This window comes from Typopeltis vanoorti, chromosome 4 (genome assembly GCF_054136105.1).
Source record: "Typopeltis vanoorti isolate ZY-2024b chromosome 4, IOZ_Tvanoo_1.0, whole genome shotgun sequence".
Classification (NCBI taxonomy): Eukaryota; Metazoa; Arthropoda; class Arachnida; order Uropygi; family Thelyphonidae; genus Typopeltis; species Typopeltis vanoorti.
In genome coordinates, this window is record NC_143552.1 from 149,840,029 (window position 1) to 149,858,332 (window position 18,304).

The 18,304-nt window shown below is 37.1% G+C and overlaps 1 protein-coding gene across 1 annotated transcript in view; it reads right to left on the bottom strand.

The window, feature by feature from the left end:
• Positions 1 to 18,304, bottom strand: part of ND-75 (NADH dehydrogenase (ubiquinone) 75 kDa subunit) — a 282,357-nt gene that overhangs the window by 244,731 nt on the left and 19,322 nt on the right. Inside the window, exon 3 of the mRNA XM_090391511.1 lies at positions 10,971 to 11,062. Within this exon, the coding sequence (XP_090247637.1) occupies positions 10,971 to 11,062 (92 nt within the window). The remainder of the gene's footprint in view (positions 1 to 10,970; positions 11,063 to 18,304) is intronic.

Consider the following 18,304-nt stretch of genomic DNA (forward strand, 5'->3'; position numbering starts at 1 on the left):
GAACAAGCTGAATTCAGGCCAAATAAAGGCTGTCAGAATCAGATCTTCACTTTAGACAAATAGTTGAGAAAGCATGCGAATATGACAAAGATCTATATTTAAGTTTTGTCGATCTGGAAAAGGCATATGACAAGGTGCCAACAGAGAAGCTGTTCAATATGCTACAGTTATATGGTGTCAATGGGGCATTATATCAAACAATACTTAGTCTTTATTTGAGTTGTAAGTCAGCAGTTAGAATTGAAGGAAGTATGGGAAGATGGTTTAATGTTAAATCTGGTATGAGACAAGGATGTACATTATCTCCTCTGTTATTATCTATATGGATCACATTATGAAAGAAAGTGGTATTAAACATGATATCAGAATTGGAGATGTTAATGTCAGCCCTTTGCTTTATGCAGATGATGTTATACTTCTAAATAAATCCGCTACAAGTCTGCAAGATTCTCTGACTAAATTGAATAGTTGTTGTAATAGATATGGTATGAAGGTCAGCAATAAAAAGACAAAGACAATGAAAATAGGCAGAATCATTGAAAATGTCAACTGTGTTGTGAATGGAGAACCTGTGGAACAAGTAAAACATTTCAGCTACTTAGGCACGATTTTTACTGAAGATGGTAAATTAAATATAGAAATGGACAACAGAATCAGCAAAGCTGGTATGGTGGGAAGTCAATTGAATAAATTCATATGGAATAAGAGAGAAATTAGTCGGAACACTAAATTAGCTGTATACAAGACAGTGTTCAAACCAGTTTTAACGTATGGATCTGAGAGCTGGGTCAGAAGTAAAACACTTGACCAAAGACTAGAGACTGCAGATATGAGAGTCCTGAGAAAGATTATAGGCGTGAACAGATGGCATCAATGGCAGTATCATATTAAAAACGAGGATATTAGGAAAGAACTTGATATTGTGAGCATCCAGGAATGTGTTAGCAGAGCTAATCTCAGGTGGAATGGTCACCTAAACAGAATGGGCGAGGAAAGATTAGCAATACAAGTGTTCTCTGCCAGGTTGGCAGCAAAACGACCCAGAGGAAGACCAAGATATAGGTGGATTGATATGGTACAAAGTGCATTAGATGATAGAAATATAAGATCTGATAATGTTGGAGTCTTGACAAGTAACAGACTGATTTGGTGGAAAATTGTAGATAGGAAGTTAGTAATGATATAATTTTTTCATGTAGTACTATCATATCCTGTACACCCACTTGTGGGTACATGGCAGGAATTTCATGATGATGATGATTTAATAAAATTGAAATCCATATACACTATAGAAAATGGATACGTTCTTTACGAAACATGAAAAGATATATCAAATGATGGTAAAGGAGTCAAGCCAAGTCTGGCTGCCTGACGAATGATACAACAACTGAAGTGGACAAAACTCGTGCTGTAAATTTGAGTGTGTTTTTTTTTCCAGTTGTTCCTTATTTTTTTAATATCCTGTCGTTACTGCGCAATTGTAATATCTTAACGTTTTTCTATATTTTACTTTATCTTATTTCTTTATATCTCTCTTCTATATTATATATCTTATCATCAATTCCCAAATCTTTAACTTGTCTCTTTGCCTTATAAAACTCTATTAACTTTAAACTTATATCCTCCTGTTCCTTATTTTTACCTCCAGTATTCCTATTTTTATTATACCAAGGACCTCTAGATATTTATTTGAATTAGTGACTGCGCCTCAGGAAATCCTTTTATGGCATTAAATATTACTACTTTCGGTAGATATCATTCCTTACTCTTATATACAGTCGTGGCTATCCCTTTATCTAATTCTCGTATTAATTATCTATCTTCCCCGCTCACAAGCTCAGTTGTTTTTTTTTTGAACAGTGCATCAAAGAACTAAAATATCAGGCAAAACTCTATTCATATTTAAACAACAATATTTTAATTCACATAAGACAAATTTTACACTGCATTTTCAATAATAAAAAGAAACATTGCAATTCAAATCTGCATAAATAGACTAGTTAAGTTCCTGCATTTTCTCACACAAATCATATCACATATTTAACTAATTTTCTTAATATCACATAAATCATTTATACTGAGCAATGGTACTTATTACTTAAATGTTAACTCTTACTCATTGAACACATAAACAATATCTTTTACACACAATTGCTCTTTCCTTTCTATGCTGAGAATATTCTATAGGCAAATTTCACCAATTCAGCAAACAGTTATACTATGACTTAATTCAAACTACAAATTCCTGACACTTAATTACTTTATAATCTTTAACTGTTAGATATGCCTATTTAGATCAGCCTCTACTTACAGTCCATTAATAAGTGTTCTCTTAAAAGCTCAAGGAAATTAAACAAATAGGTCAACTCACTTTATAGCTGCTACCCTCTGTGTATTTGGCTTCGAACTGGACATCCATTCCGTGTCAGGGTTTTCAATCCCTCTTTACGGCGGCAATAGGTCTACTGATGTTTCTAGGATACTCTGTCCTGCCGCACTTCGGGCAAAGATTATCGGCTTGTGGAATGCTTGCATGCGCGTTGGATTAACGGAGCAATTTCTTCCCTCTGACAACAGCTCCTGACGAAGACTCATCAATTCGTCGTAAACTATCAGCTTTGCCTGGCGGATCGGCTCCTCGTCATCTTTCTTTTAGCTCATGGGCATGATTTCTCCTGAAGTCACGTACTCGATGGCCTACATCTGCCGGACAACTGTTGGCGACTTCTCAATCATGACCTCTGGATCACTGACGAAAATTTCTCAAACCGATCATGCGATCTTTTCACCCACACCTTTCATTCAGTCACTTCCGAATCCTAGTGCGGAGATATGTGAACCCCGAACATTTCGGCGAAATCCCTTGATCCTTTTTCTCTGACTGACCCTTCCTTTGTTTTTCTCCTACACTCTCTAAATCCTATTCGTTCTAGCAGCGGACATTCGTTTGAAGCTTTTGTCGGTACACCTAGCACTGACCTTGAGCTTTCCTTATAGAACACACACAAAGTTTGATGTCTTTACAAAGCTCTAAATATACTGTTTACTAGTGGCAAGGTATTGCCTTAATACTACACCTTCTAGAATATTCCCTTATTTGGCATAGAGCAATATACAAATTCCCATTGGGATTATTTACATATAACATACATCTATTTACAAGTCACAGGTCTTACTGGGCTCGACCTTGGTAAACTTTATGTGAAAATATTTGGACTTTTAGAGCTACATAAATATTTTTACAAAGGCCCACCCCTTCATGAAAAAATTTTAAACCATGAAAATGGATCAAAATTTTTTTAATGCTGTGTTTCTGTGTTGTGAGTCATAAATTCTCTGGATCGGACTACATTCAGATTTGTCATTTATCTTACAGCAGGGAACGCTATCATACTGTCTTGTGGCCTTCTCTTTTCGCGACTGATGCTGTGACTTACTGTTTCCCTTCAGATATCTTGTTCTTCTTCTTCCAGATATGCTATTGTCAGGGCAGTGGCTTCGGCTTTTGCATATCTCGGTAATGTTTATTTCTGTTACACCTCTTATATTTTTCACTGTGGCCTTTGTATCTTCCTTTTTATCTGCCGCCACCTTGATACTCGAGATGTGTAATATCTAACCCCCCTTGACCTGTTCAGTATCTCTCGTAGCTGGGGTTTCAGACAAATCACTGACATTATCTATTTGACAAATTTAAATTTTTTTCAGCTCTCCCCTTTTCTTGCTGGGAATGGTTGTTTTCTGTGTTGACCTCATCATTAATTTTGCTAGCGCAACGCCTTTTGCTACCCCTTATCCGGCCACCCTGACTGTATCCCGATATAGAGATCTCCCCTTTTGCGAAATCACATGTGAACTTGTGCTTCTTTAGGAAATCAACCCCAAGTACTACCTTTTCAGTGGTATGAGAGGATTCTGGGAGAATCAATAACTCTGGAGAAACATTCATTTTAAAATTTGGCATCCACATGTTTACTTTTAATGTCTTCGATGCATAGACAGTGGGGTCTGTTATTCCTTTTAACATGACAGGTGGTTTAAGTTTAGTGATGCCTTCGGATACTCGGGATTGCAACTTCTTGAATAGAGATCCGGTTATCACTGAAACTTGTGAACCAGTGTCCAGCAAAACTCTGCATTTTACCCCTCTTATTTTCCCCCTTACTACCATCATGGAATTTTCCTGCTGACTACTAGTTTTTCTTAGCCATCTCTTAGTTCTCCGTGTGGGATGATGGTGAGTCATTACCACATTGGCCTCAAATCTTCTATTTCTATCATAGTTCCCTCTGTTATAAAAGCAGTTTCTGGCAATGTGCCCAGAAACTGCTTTTATAACAGAGGGAACTTTTTCACTGCGTGTTTGCTCGGAGCCTAAATTCTCCAATGAGGGTTTTGCCTTGAATTCCCCTAATTGATTGAGAATTGAATTAAGCTTCTCCATCAGGGGTTGCTGTAGCATTTCTACCTCATTTTTAATAAAAGCTTGTAGTTCTTCCCTGTTAACAGGATCAGAGGCTGTCAGTCTGTTGTGGTCTACATTGTTTATTTCTTCGATCCTATCTCCCCCTCTTTCTACCTTCTGTTTATTCATTCCCTTTTCTTTATGATTATCATTCTTCTCTTTTTTAGTCTAATTCTTGTGTTCAGACACCTCTGTAATGTTGCATATTTGACTGGCTCTAGATGCTGGATATAGATCACCTAATCTCTCTTCCTTATCCTTTATTGCCTGATAGCAGTCTTCTAATTTACTTATTTTCCTCTTATATGCTATTTCTTTATATTCCTCTCTCACTCCTAGTCTGAAATGGTTAAAGACCGCCCAATCTACATGGCTTTTTTCCTCATCTGGCATACTCAAGCTATTTGCTAAGGTGAGCAGCCTATTGTAATAGTCTGTGATAGACTCTTTATTTTCCTGCTTGCATTTTTGCAGCCTCCACAGGTTTGGACCCACGCTTCTAGTGTTAGAAAACTAAGATATCAAGGTATTTTTGAACTGATTGTACTCAAAAGTGTCTCTCAGTATGGGAGAGGAGTATAAAAAGTTCTTTGCCTTGCCAATCAGTTTGTTTCTTAATATGACTAGAAGTTGAAAATTCGCCCAGCTTCCAATGATCCTTAGTTCTTCTACGAACCTAAAGAAAGATAAGACATTATCGTTGTCTTCCAGAGAATTGAGGGATTAAAAGGTGAAGATTCACCATTCTGAAGAATTCTCTATCCCCCATTCTTTCAGTACTAGTAACTCCTGAATCAGTATTATTCACATTCATGGCTAAAAAGATTTTCTTTTACACTTTATAAATACACTCTCTCTACAATTTTAGTTATACACTTTCTTGTTTAATTGCCTGATTTTAATTTTTTAAGCTGTTCCAATCCACTTGTATCTAATTTAATTACTGTAGTGAATTTTATCCTGTCAACGTTCGCCATTGTAAATGTGAGTGTTTTTTTATCTATTTTTTCTTTATTTTATTTATATCCTGTCGTTACTGTGCCACTGTAATATCTTAGGGTTTTTCTATATTTTACTTCATCTTATTTCTTTATATCTCTCTTCTATATTATATATCTTATCATCAATTCCCAAATCTTTAACTTATCGCTTTCCCTTATACAACTCTATTAACTTTAAACTTATTAGGGGTGCTTAAGGGTCAAAGCTGTATAACTGAGAGGAGACCTCCACATAGCCTTTAAAGGAATGCGGAGAACCGACCAGGGCTTCTGACCTAATGTCCAATCCTCACCTTCTCGTGGTGCACCCTGTTGGGTATCCACTTTGATACTGAACGAACGAGGATGGGCTGGCAATTTGGGATTTAGCCGACCAAATTGTATTCTTATTGGTTAAACCAAAATAAAAAATGATGGTACAACATGACAAAATTTCATGCCGGCTGGGGCGTCGCCCAGTTAAACAAGGCCCCCGTTGTTTTCGCCAGGGAACCAGGGCGAACAGCGAAAAGTCAGCTACTGGAACAAATCTGAAAACAAACCCCAACTCAACATCACCAGAGTTAAAGATCGGTACTATCAACGTAAGAAGCCTGAATGGCAAAGAAATGGAGCTAGCTGAGGAATTAGATAAGTATCAGATCGACATAATAGGGGTGACTGAAACAAAAAAGACCAAAACTGGTGAGATCTTTCTGAGCAATAAATACAAAATGTTATATTCAGGCAATGACAATCAAGGAAAAGAAGGAGTAGTCATAGTATTCAACACAAAATACGAGGCTAATCTTCTTGAATGGCAGTCAGTCTCAAGTAGAGTAATGTGGGCAAATATGAGAATGGGTAACTGGACAATGAGACTTCTTTGTGCCTATGGTCCCACAGAAGGTTCTACTAAGTTAGAAGTGGAGGAATTTTTTGAGGCTTTAGAAAAAGCAACTGACACAATGAAAAAGGAAAAGTTGGTCCTTGTTGGGGATCTAAATAGTAGAGTAGGAAATGATTGTGAGACATACAAAAATATTTTGGGAAAATTTGGAGAAAAGAGCAAAGCTAATAATAATGGCAAATATCTGTTGGATTTCTGCTCAGGACATGGACTGGTTATTACTAACACCATGTTCCAACATAAAAATGTGCACAAATTCACATGGAGAGAAGAGGCTAGGAATAAGAAAAGTCTCATTGACTATGTTATTGTTGATAGTGATGTTTTCTCCCTGGTGCAGGACACCAGAGTATACAGAGGATTTGAAATTGGAAGTGATCACTATTTAGTCTTGAGCAGGATAAAATTGAATTTCATATTGAAAAGAATAACATGTAAGAAAGTCTTACAGTGAATAAAAGTTGAGCAGCTCTCAGATGTGAACTGTAGACTAAAATACAGAAATATTATTGAAAAGAAAATGAAAGAGTTTGAGAACAGGAATCAAACCTTGGAGATTCAGTGGCAAACTCTGAAGGAAACATTGATTGATTCTGCCAGAGAGGCATGGGGTGAGGTTGTGTGCAAGGATAAAAAAATCAGAACTCCCTGGTGGACACAGGAAGTTAAAGAGGCAGTGAAGGAAAAGAAGAAAGCATATCAAAAGTTCCTGGCAAATAAGTCAGCTTTTACTCTTACAGAATACAGAGACAAATGTAAGAAAGCTAAACAGTATGTAAAACTAGCTAAACAAAAGTCATGGGAGGACTTTGGCAAGAATATAGAAAATAAATATCAAGAAGGTGGCAAAATATTCTGGAGGTTGTTGAAGAAGCTTAGGAATGGAGGAAAGAGTGCTGTAAAAGGAATTAGAGATGATAAAGGTGAAATGAAAACAGGAGAAAAAGATATCCTTGAAGTATGGAGTAATTACTTTGAAAAACTGCTAAATGAAACAAGCAGTGATGACAGCACAGTGATAAAAAACACTGACCACACATGCAGTCAGGAATACATATCCATACTTGAAGTAGAAAAAGCCATCAAAGGCTTGAAATGTGGAAAGGCAGCAGGGGTAGATGATATTCGACCAGAAATGCTGAAGTATGGTGGTATAAGAGTCTTACAGTGGCTGCACTGCATAGTTCAGAAAGCCTGGACAGAGGGACGAATTCCCGATGATTGGAGTAGAGCTCTCATAGTACCCATATATAAAAAGGGAAATAAAACTGAATGTGAGAATTACAGAGGTATTTCCCTACTGAGTGTTCCTGGCAAGATCTATGCAAGTATACTTGAGAAACGGTTGAGAAGAATTGTGGAAGAAAAGCTTGGTGAAGAACAAGCTGCATTCAGGCCAAATAGAGGCTGTCAGGATCAGATCTTCACTTTACGATAAATAGTCGAGAAAGCATGGGAATATAACAAAGATCTGTATTTAAGTTTTGTCGATTTGGAAAAGGCATATGACAAGGTGCCAAGAGAGAAGCTATTCAATACGCTGCAGTTATATGGTGTCAATGGGGCATTATTTCAAGCAATAGTTAGTCTTTATTTGAGTTGTGAGTCAGCAGTTAGAATTGAAGGAAGTATGGGAAGATGGTTTAATGTTAAATCTGGTGTGAGACAAGGATGTACATTATCCCCTCTGTTATTCATTATCTATATGGATCACATTATGAAGGAATGTGGTATTAAACCTGATATCAAAATTGGAGATGTTAATGTCAGCTCTTTGCTTTATGCGGATGATGTTATACTTCTAAATAAATCCGCTACAAGTCTGCAAGATTCTCTGACTAAATTGAATAGCTGTTGTAATAGATATGGTATGAAGGTCAGCAATAAAAAGACAAAGACAATGAAAATAGGCAGAATCATTGAAAATGTCAACTGTGTTGTGAATGGAGAACCTGTGGAACAAGTAAAACATTTCAGCTACTTAGGCACAATTTTTACTGAAGATGGTAAACTAAATATAGAAATAGACAACAGAATCAGCAAAGCTGGTATCGTGGGAAGTCAATTGAATAAATTCATATGGAATAAGAAAGAAATTAGTCGGAACACTAAATTAGCTGTATACAAGACTGTGTTCAAACCAATTTTAACTTATGGATCTGAGAGCTGGGTCAGAAGTAAAACACTTGACCAAAGACTAGAGACCGCAGATATGAGAGTCCTGAGAAAGATTAGAGGAGTGAACAGATGGCATCAATGGCAATATCATATTAAAAATGAGGATATTAGGAAAGAACTTGACATTGTCAGCATCCAGGAATGCGTTAGCAGAGCTAATCTCAGATGGTATGGTCACTTAAATAGAATGGGAGAGGAAAGATTAGCAAAACAACCCAGAGGAAGACCAAGATATAGGTGGATTGATACGGTACAAAGTGCCATAGACGATAGAAATATAAGATCTGATAATGTTGGAGTCTTGACAAGTAACAGACTGATTTGGAGGAAAATTGTAGATAGGAAGTTAGTAATGATGTAATTTTTTCATGTAGTACTGTCATATCCTGTACACCCCTTGAGGGTACATGGCAGGAATTTGATGATGATGATGATGACTTATATCCTCCTGTTCCTTATTTTTACCTCCAGTATTCCTATTTTTATTATACCAAGGATCTCTAGATATTTATTTGAATTAGTGACTGCGCCTCAGGAAATCCTTTTATGGCATTAAATATTACTACTTTCGGTAGATATCCCTTTATCTAATTCTCGTATTAATTATCTATCTTCCCCACTCACAAGCTCTCCTCGTCATCTTTCTTTTAGATCATGGGCATGATTTCTCCGGACGCCGCGTCCTCGATGGCCTACATCTACCGGACAACCATTGGCAACTTCTCGATCATGACCTCTGGATCACTGACGAAAATTTCTCGAACCGATCATGCGATCTTTTCGCCCACGCCTTTTATTCAGTCACTTCCGAATCCTTGTGCGGAGATATGTGAACCCCAAACAATTCGGCGAAATCGCCTGATCCTTTTCTCTGACTGACCCTTCCTTTGTTTTTCTCCTATACTCCCTAAATCCTATTCGTTTTGGCAGCAGACATTCGTTTGAAGCTTTTGTCGGTCCACCTAGCACTGACCTTGAGCTTTCCTTGTAGAACACACACAAAGTTGGACATCTTTACAAAGCTCTAAATATACTGTTTACTAGTGGCAAGGTATTGCCTTAATACTACACCTTCTAGAATATTCCCTTATTTGGCATAGAGCAATATACAAATTCCCATTGGGATTATTTACATAGAACATACATCTATTTACAAGTCACAGGTCTTACTGGGCTCGACCTTGGTAAACTTTATGTGAAAATATTTGGACTTTTAGAGCTACATAAATATTTTTACAGTGCATCAGTATATCACAGAGATATAGATGGCTTGGAAATAAGACATTTGTTTCTAATTTTCTTATTACTTAATATTACTGAAACAGTTGATAGGGTTTAATTAATTATTGCATTTTTATTTGGTATCATTGTACTTAATAAAATTGTATTATATTAAGTTAAAATATGTGTGAGTGAAGATGTTTGAAATATATTTTTTTATTTAATTATTTTTTAAGATGAGCCCTGGGTTGCGTGTTGGAAAAAAGTCGTTGGGGTGCCACGTTTGGCAGGCATGTTAAGGGTTGTCCACCCCTGCTCTAGACTAACCATACATAAAGAATATAATAAATATTTTTTTCAATGGTTTCGATAACAAGCCAAATGATATAAATGTGTAACAGGGCATTTTAGCATTTTTAGGGTAAAAACGAATTGTTAATTTTTATACACTGCATAAACACATCAAAAGGGTTAAGCAGAAACCCTGATATAATACAGAAACACAGAGATATAAGCAAAATTAAAAGAAAAAAAAAAATAAATAAAAAATACGTTTCCGCAAATGTGTACCAACTGTGTGGTATCAGCTGCTAAGAAGCAGCCACCACAGTATAAGCAATAAACCAATTGCCTTGCCATGCGTTTTATTGTTGTTGATTTTTTAAGAATTTGAATTACAGTATGATAGGGAAATGTAACAGTTTTGTTATATTTATATTTTATTTATTTTAGTTGTAAGTATAGTTGTTAAAAACTAATTATTAATTAAGTAATAAAAATTACTAAGTTAACGTAAATAAAAGAATTGTCGACAAATAAAATTGTGTCTCAGGTGAGACCAAAAAAGTACCGCCCGGGGAGGACCGTCCCCCCCCCACTTTGCTACACCACTATGTTGATCAAATCATTGTCTCTTTGGTATACTATTTGAAATGTAATATAGCTTGTCTCTCTGTGTGTGTGTGTGTGTATATATATGTGTGTGTGTACTCCAGATGATGACCTTATATGAAGGTCTAAATGTCGGGAAATTAAAGTCATTATTTCATTTGTTGTAGTCTCCATAATTTGTCTGAAATGAATGCTGATCATCGTGTAACACTAAATGAAAGAACAAATAAATTGAAATTAACTTATTAATGAACAACAACAAAAAAAAAAATACACTTTGAAAATGCGCAAAATTACTATATAAAAGAAACGAATGGTTATGTACCTGTAAAACTGTAGTTCCAGGTTCCACTAGCACTGGCTTATCATCAATGAAAACTTCAAACTGATTTGAAGATGGTGCAGATGTTGCAGATGCTAAAGTATATATGACAACTTACAATATAGGCATTTTTAATTAAAAAAACAAACATTTCTTATAATGTAAAAATTAAGTGTCACAGCAACTACAAATGCAGGAAAATGGATAATAACCTCCCTAGTCACTGTGCATTTGTATACTTGTATATCATTGAAACTTAGGAATTTCAAAGAATCATTACTATAGGATGCCTTAGTACTGGTCTATCCAATTGGGACAGAGATAAAAGACTCAAAATAGGTGCAGGCAATGGTTATCACCCAACAGAAATGTGAAGGATCACCTCACTAAGAAATGCATAGGAAGACCCAGGAAGCTAATACCAGGGTGGCAGATGGTTGATATAGGCATCTCAGTAGTCCAATCAACCAGGAGTTCATTGGTCTGAATGGATTCAAGTTAGTATGACACAATATAAAGAGCTCCATAGTCTGGTTCTTGAAAAACAGCTGCACATAAGCATAACATCAACCATGATAATGAACAACACATATTATACTGGAGTAGAGACCATTATAACTAGTCTACAGAGCATTAGAATTCTATGATATTGAGCAATCATGCTTTATTTTCTGATTGAATAGGCAAGTATGAGTATGATGGATGCATGTTATATTTATGAGAGAGAGTGCAACTGCTCCAAGTATGTTATTCCCCACTTATATCCGACCCATATTTTAATAGTCAGGCATGGTGTATAGATAACAATATATTATATATATAATTTTAATTTAGTTAGAATGTTTCAGATCTGTATCCATGATGATGCATTCACTTCAAGGATTAATGTGTATTCTAAAGAATGTAAACATATATGTATATATACAACAAATACAAATTCTTAGTACTTCACTATATTTCTCTAAGGAGATCCAACATTCCTCATAAAATTAAAAGTACTAAATTAATTTCTAACTTCTTAAGACATACAAATAATTACATGGCCATTCTAAGAATTACTCAATATGAGCACAATAATAATTTCTCATACTCTGACTCTCACAGTTGAATTCAATACTGAGAGATAACATTAAGATGGTAAATTAAATATGAAATAGACAACAGAATCAAAAAAGCTGGTATGGTAGGAAGTTAACTAAATAAATTTATATGGAATAAGAGAGAAATTAGTTGGAACACTAAATTAGCTGTATGCAAGATAGTGTTCAAACCAGTTTTAACTTATGGATCTGAGAGCTGGGTTAGAAGTAAAACACTTGACCAAAGACTAGAGACTGCAGATATGAGAGTCCTGAGAAAGATTAGAAGAATGAACAGATGGCATCAATGGCAATATCATATTAAAAACGAGGATATTAGGAAAGAACTTGACATTGTCAGCATCCAGGAATGCGTTAGCAGAGCTAATCTCAGGTGGTACAGTCACTTAAACAGAATGGGCGAGGAAAGATTAGCAAAACAAGTGTCCAGGTTGGCAGAAAAACAACCCAGAGGAAGACCAAGATATATGTGGATTGATATGGTACAAAGTGGCTTAGACGATAGAAATATAAGATTTGATAATGGAAATATAAGATCTCATAATGTTGGAATCTTGACAAGTAACAGACTGATTTGGGGGAAAATTGTAGATAGGAAGTTAGTAATGATGTAAATTTTTCATGTAGTGCTATCACATCCTGTACACCCCTTGAGGGTACATGTCAGGAATTTGATGATGATGATGATTGTAAAGCCATGATAGGCATATTAGGCATGCTGATATTTCTGACATTTAAAGCATCTTAGTAGATTAGGGATGTACAGTCTAACAGGATAGCTGAGATACCCTGCTTTTACAATGTTGGAGAAGCAGGTGTATCAAAAGTAAGGATGATGCTCCTGGTTCGAACGAACTAGATAACCACCATTCCTACATATCAGAATATGCCTCATACCTGTCACTCCCTGAACTTTAAGCTCTGAACAAAGTTTTCACAGGAACATCAAAAAGTTCCCATTCTGATATCACTCCTCTACAAGAAGTGAGTTTTTTATGAGGTGTTACTGTGATTGGTATTCCACCTATAGATATTGTTCTGAGTAGTTTTTCAGAACATAGTTTCTGAAGTGTTTTGAGAGATTGCCAGTCCTTCTAAATCTTTTTGAATAAAGAAGGGGTGACATTTTCCCTATTGGCTTTTCGCCTGTTGTATGGATGATCAGAAACACCTGGTACATTTATACTGGTAAACCTTAAAGTTAATGGTTTTTTTTTGGGGGGGGGGACACACACACACACATCTACCTAGAGCATCCCAGACATGTTCAACAGGATTAAGGTCAGAAAACCTGGCTGGTCATTCAGTATATGCAATAGTCTCTTCTTGAAGACATTGGTCCAAAAAGCTTTGCTGAGTAAGAACAAGCATTATCATTTTGTGAGATAAATTTCTCCCCTACTACATCCACATACGGATGAACACAGGGGTCATGGACCTTGTCTCTATAAGTTGCAGGAAGAACATATAGATTGGTGCTTGAAATGATTCCCCAAACCATCACACTACCTACACCATAGGTATCCTGTTTGCAGATATTTGAGGGAACATGTCCCTGGTTCTCTCCAGATCAGAGCATTAGGACCATTATGGGCTGATGATCGTGCAATATAAACCCTCTCTCAATCAAGTCATCCACACCTTCCTGTGGTAATGGCCTGTTTCCACAAATGAGGCTCTGGCAGGGCATGTTGCTGCGTTAAATACATATCTTCCCTAGTTGTAAGGAAATGCCAACTAGGTGGTAGACGTCTTTCATAGCCTGGTGAAACACCACAATCCTGTTTTTTGGAGATGTCAAGTGGCTTCTGCCATGTTTCATTCCAGAGTAAGAGTTCTGGCTTCTGTCCCCACCTTTCTTCTCACATACAGTTTGGGCCTTGCTGGGCATAGTCATTGCACCATTGTTATTTTCAATTGGGAAGCCAGTGTCTGCTCCATTTGAGGGTACAGCAGTAAAAGTTTTCTGCAGGCTGGCAGTCAGATAGTGCACAGGACCAAACCCAATGGGAATGCAGCTGTTATAGGCTTCCCGATCAGCTGACGAATAATCCTGCTACTGCTTATCCTGCCAGGTCATGCCTGGAGGGAGTTTGGGCCAATGGTATGCAGGGGATACCGTCCAAAGCCACATGATCTCTTTTCCCTAACAGAATCTCAGTTGGTGTCCTCCACAACCACAGTCCACCCCCAACTATCCCAGCTATATCCTAAACAATGCATTTTCCAAAAAGAGCAGAACATGCTTTTGGGAAATCTGATATCCCCTGTCAAAGACTATCCAACTTAGAATCCCTACTTTTCAACATGCTCTGCCTTAAGATTTCCTTACCTCAATTTACAGCCTTCATTTTCTGCCTTTACCACTCTCTTAATTCTGACAATCCTGCTGCATTTTTGACTACCTATCACTAAAAACTGATTTCTTACAAACTAATTACTCAAATTGCGAGATTGTCCTCCTTGGGGACATTAACATCCATAACACAAACTGGCTCCCCTACTCCAACTTTGCAGTTCAAGCTGGTAGGGAAGCTGAATCATTTGCCATTGACCTAACACAAACAGTCAATCTACCAACCAGAGACAATCTTCATCATTCTATCAACATTCTTGACTTTTTCTTAACCAACTCTCCCTCCAAGTATACCATGGATGTCTGCTCTCCCCTTGGCAACTCTGACCACAATCTTATTCAAGTCTCTCTCTCTCTCTACAGTTTGTCCTCTGCCCAGCCAATCTCAGCCTCTGGCACTATAATTGTACAACTGGGATGACCTCCAGAATTTTTATGCTGCTTTTCCACGGTCAGATTACTGCTTTTGGTCTCATGATCCAAATATGTGTACTGAACTAGTAACCGAAATAATCCTCACTGGAACAAGAGTCTTCATTCCTCACTCCATGCCCCCCCCCCCGACCTATATCTCAAAAAACGTGCTTCTGCCATCCATGATAAAAACACAGCTTATGTTCAATGGCTTAAATTAAAAACTCCAGTTTCTCATTCAGCTTACACAACAGCTCGAAATGTGTAAAAAAGTTATCAATGATTCCAAAGCAGACGTCATAAGAATGAAATGCAATAAATTTGCCTCATGCTCAACTGACAGTCAAACTTTTTCTGGTCCCTTGCTAAGACATAACCTTCCATGTTGCCACCTTTCTTGCATTCTGATGGCACTATGGTAACCTCACAGAAGAAAAAGGAAGACCTCTTGGCATCACTTTTTTCCTCTAACTCCTGCCTGAATGACCAAAGCAAATTATCTCCAGTACTTCCACAGATTACCCATTGGATGCCTCCTCTGAACTTTCATCTCGGTACTTTCAAAAGTGATGGAGAATGTTATCAACAACCAGCTTCTTCATTACATGGAGACTCATCAGTTAATTAGTGATCACCAATATGGTAATCACTAATTAACTAATATAGTCACGTTATCATAGCCACCTTGTTTCAGCTCTGTACCTTTTCTATAGGTAGTTTCATGGGCATTGCTATAGTTACTTTTAACCATAGAAGAACTAAAGCCACCAGTGACCACACCATACACTGTCCAGCTTCAAACACACTGAACTAACTTCTCATCAGATTCCATCATTTTCGTTCTACAGCCAACCTCCTAGCTAATCTCACCTATCTTTGGACCCAAGTCATGGAGAGATTTGGAGAAACTCATGTGTCATCACTCTTGATATTTCTAAGGCATTTGATTGTGTCTGGCACTGAGGCCTCCTGAACAAACTGCCATCTTATGGCTTCCCTTCTACACTCTGTGATTGGATTGCCAGCTTCCTCACTGGTTGTTCATTGTGCATGATAGTAGATAGCTTTCTCTCAATAGATTTCCCCATCATTGCTGGAGTGCCTCAGAGTTCTGTGATCTCACCTACACTCTTTCTCCTTTACATCAATAACCTCCTTTCTTTGACTTCAAATACTATTCACAGCTTTGCCAATGACAGTACTCTTCATTCCTCTATTCAATAAATCCTGCAGTGCCCTAATGTTTGATACCTCAAGATCTTTCATAACCTGTGACTTGAACTCTGACCTCCTCAACATCTTGAAATGGGGTGAAGAACACTTAGTAAATTTCAATGCCAAAAAAAAAAAAACTCAATTCTGCCATATTACCCATAAGAAAAATCCTACCTCATCTCCTCTCATTTTTGATAATCTTCCAGTTTCCTTTCAAAATCAACTTTCTCTTCTTTGGTTGACTGTCACATCCAGTTCACCTAGCACAAACATATTACTCACACAACCTCAGCCTCTAAAAAACTTGTTCTTTTCTGTTCTAAACATTACTTCTCTTCCTCTCAAATCCTAACACTCTATAAGTCTCCAACTTTGGAGTACTGTTCCTACATTTGGGGTGGAGCACCCAAGAACTAACAATTCTTGATGATATTCAGAAGAGGGCAATCCTCTTAAGACTCCCTTTAGTCACTTTATCATAGCCACTTTGTTTTGCTCTGTACCTTTTCTATAGGTACAGAAGAACTAAAGCCACCACTGGCCAACACCATACACTCTGCAGCATCAAACACACTGAACTAACTTCTCATCAGATTCCTTCATTCCATCCACCTTTACTCTTTGGAACAATCTCCCCCATACTGCTTTTCCCACTGAGTACAATAAAATCTCCCACTCATTAAGAAACATATTAACAGGCAAAATTTTCTCCTTAATCATTTGCCCACGCATGGCATTGTAGTGTTATAGGTCATGTTGTGTTACGTAGTGTTATGTTGACCCCACACATGAAAGGTCATGTGTGGGGTCAACATAAAAAAAAATATACCTGGTATCACTTTGTAGAGCAAATTGGAACTTGTCTGTAAACAATAATAACCTCCCATTAGTCTTGGATCCAGTTGACATGGAATTTAGCCTATTTCAAATGTTCTTTTCTGTTGTGTGGGGGATAGGGACATGCAGATTACTGGTTACCTAGCATACAGACTACCTTTGTGAAGCCTTCTGAACACAGTGGCAGCAGACACCATTACTGCAGCCAATGCAAGGTCAGGTCATATCAGATCATAGCTGATTCAGATTAACACTGCTGCTCTGGTGAGCAGATAATCGAAGATATCGGTCACTCACTGTAACAGATCCTTTAAGCTAAACTGGTACAAAAAATTTCAGAGCTAAGTATCAGTATTAACTACATTTTTAAACACGTCTGCCCTCAAAAAGTACTTATCAACTTTACAATGGAGTGGGTTTAAAAAAAAATTGCACAGAGTAATCATAAACAGTTTTATAATATGTATCTGTATATCATCATCAATCCACTGATATGTATCTTAAAGGGATGTTCAGGTTACTTACTATGACAGGACTACATAATTAAGTTTACATTGTTATCAATCTCCTATCAACAATTTCCCTCCAAATTAGTCCATTACTTGTGAGAACTCCAATATTGTCATATCTAACATTTCGTGCTTCTAAGATACTTCCAACTAAATCAATCCATCTAGGCTTTGGTCTTCCTCTGGTATACAACCAGTTTGGTGTTTTGGCTAATTTCTCTCTTATTCCATATATTTTTATTCATCTGGCTAGCCACCATACCAACTTTGTTTATCTGTTGTCTATTTTCAGATTTAACCTGCCATCTTCATTAAAAACAGTGCCTAAATAGCCGAAATATTTTACGTGTTCTATAGGATCTCCATTCAGAACGCAGCTGAAGTTTTCTATATGCTTCTACCTATTTTCATAGTTTTGGTCTTTTCATTGCTGATTTTAATGTCATATTTGTTACTGCTGTTATTCCATTTAGTTAGAGAATCCTGAAGGCTTGCACTAGATATAGTACAACATGATCTGGATAAAGCAAAGAGCTAAGTTTGACATTTCCCATTTTAATATCAGGCATAATGCAACTTTCTTTCATAATGTGATCCATATAGATGATGAATAAGTGTGAAGATAATGTGCATCCTTGACTTACCCCTGATTTTACATCAAACGATCTTCCTGAAAAGCTTTCCTCTGGGCACCTTGTAATATGTCTTTCCCAGATCTACAAAACTTGAGTACAGATCAATGTTATATTCCCAGGATTTCTTACCAATTTGTCTTAAAGTGAAAATTTGATCCTGGCAACCTCTATTAGGCCAGAACCCGGCTTGCTCTTCTCCAAGTTCTTTTTCACATTCTTTCTCAACCTCTTTTTAAGTATGCTCATAAATCAGTAGAGAAATTCCTCCATA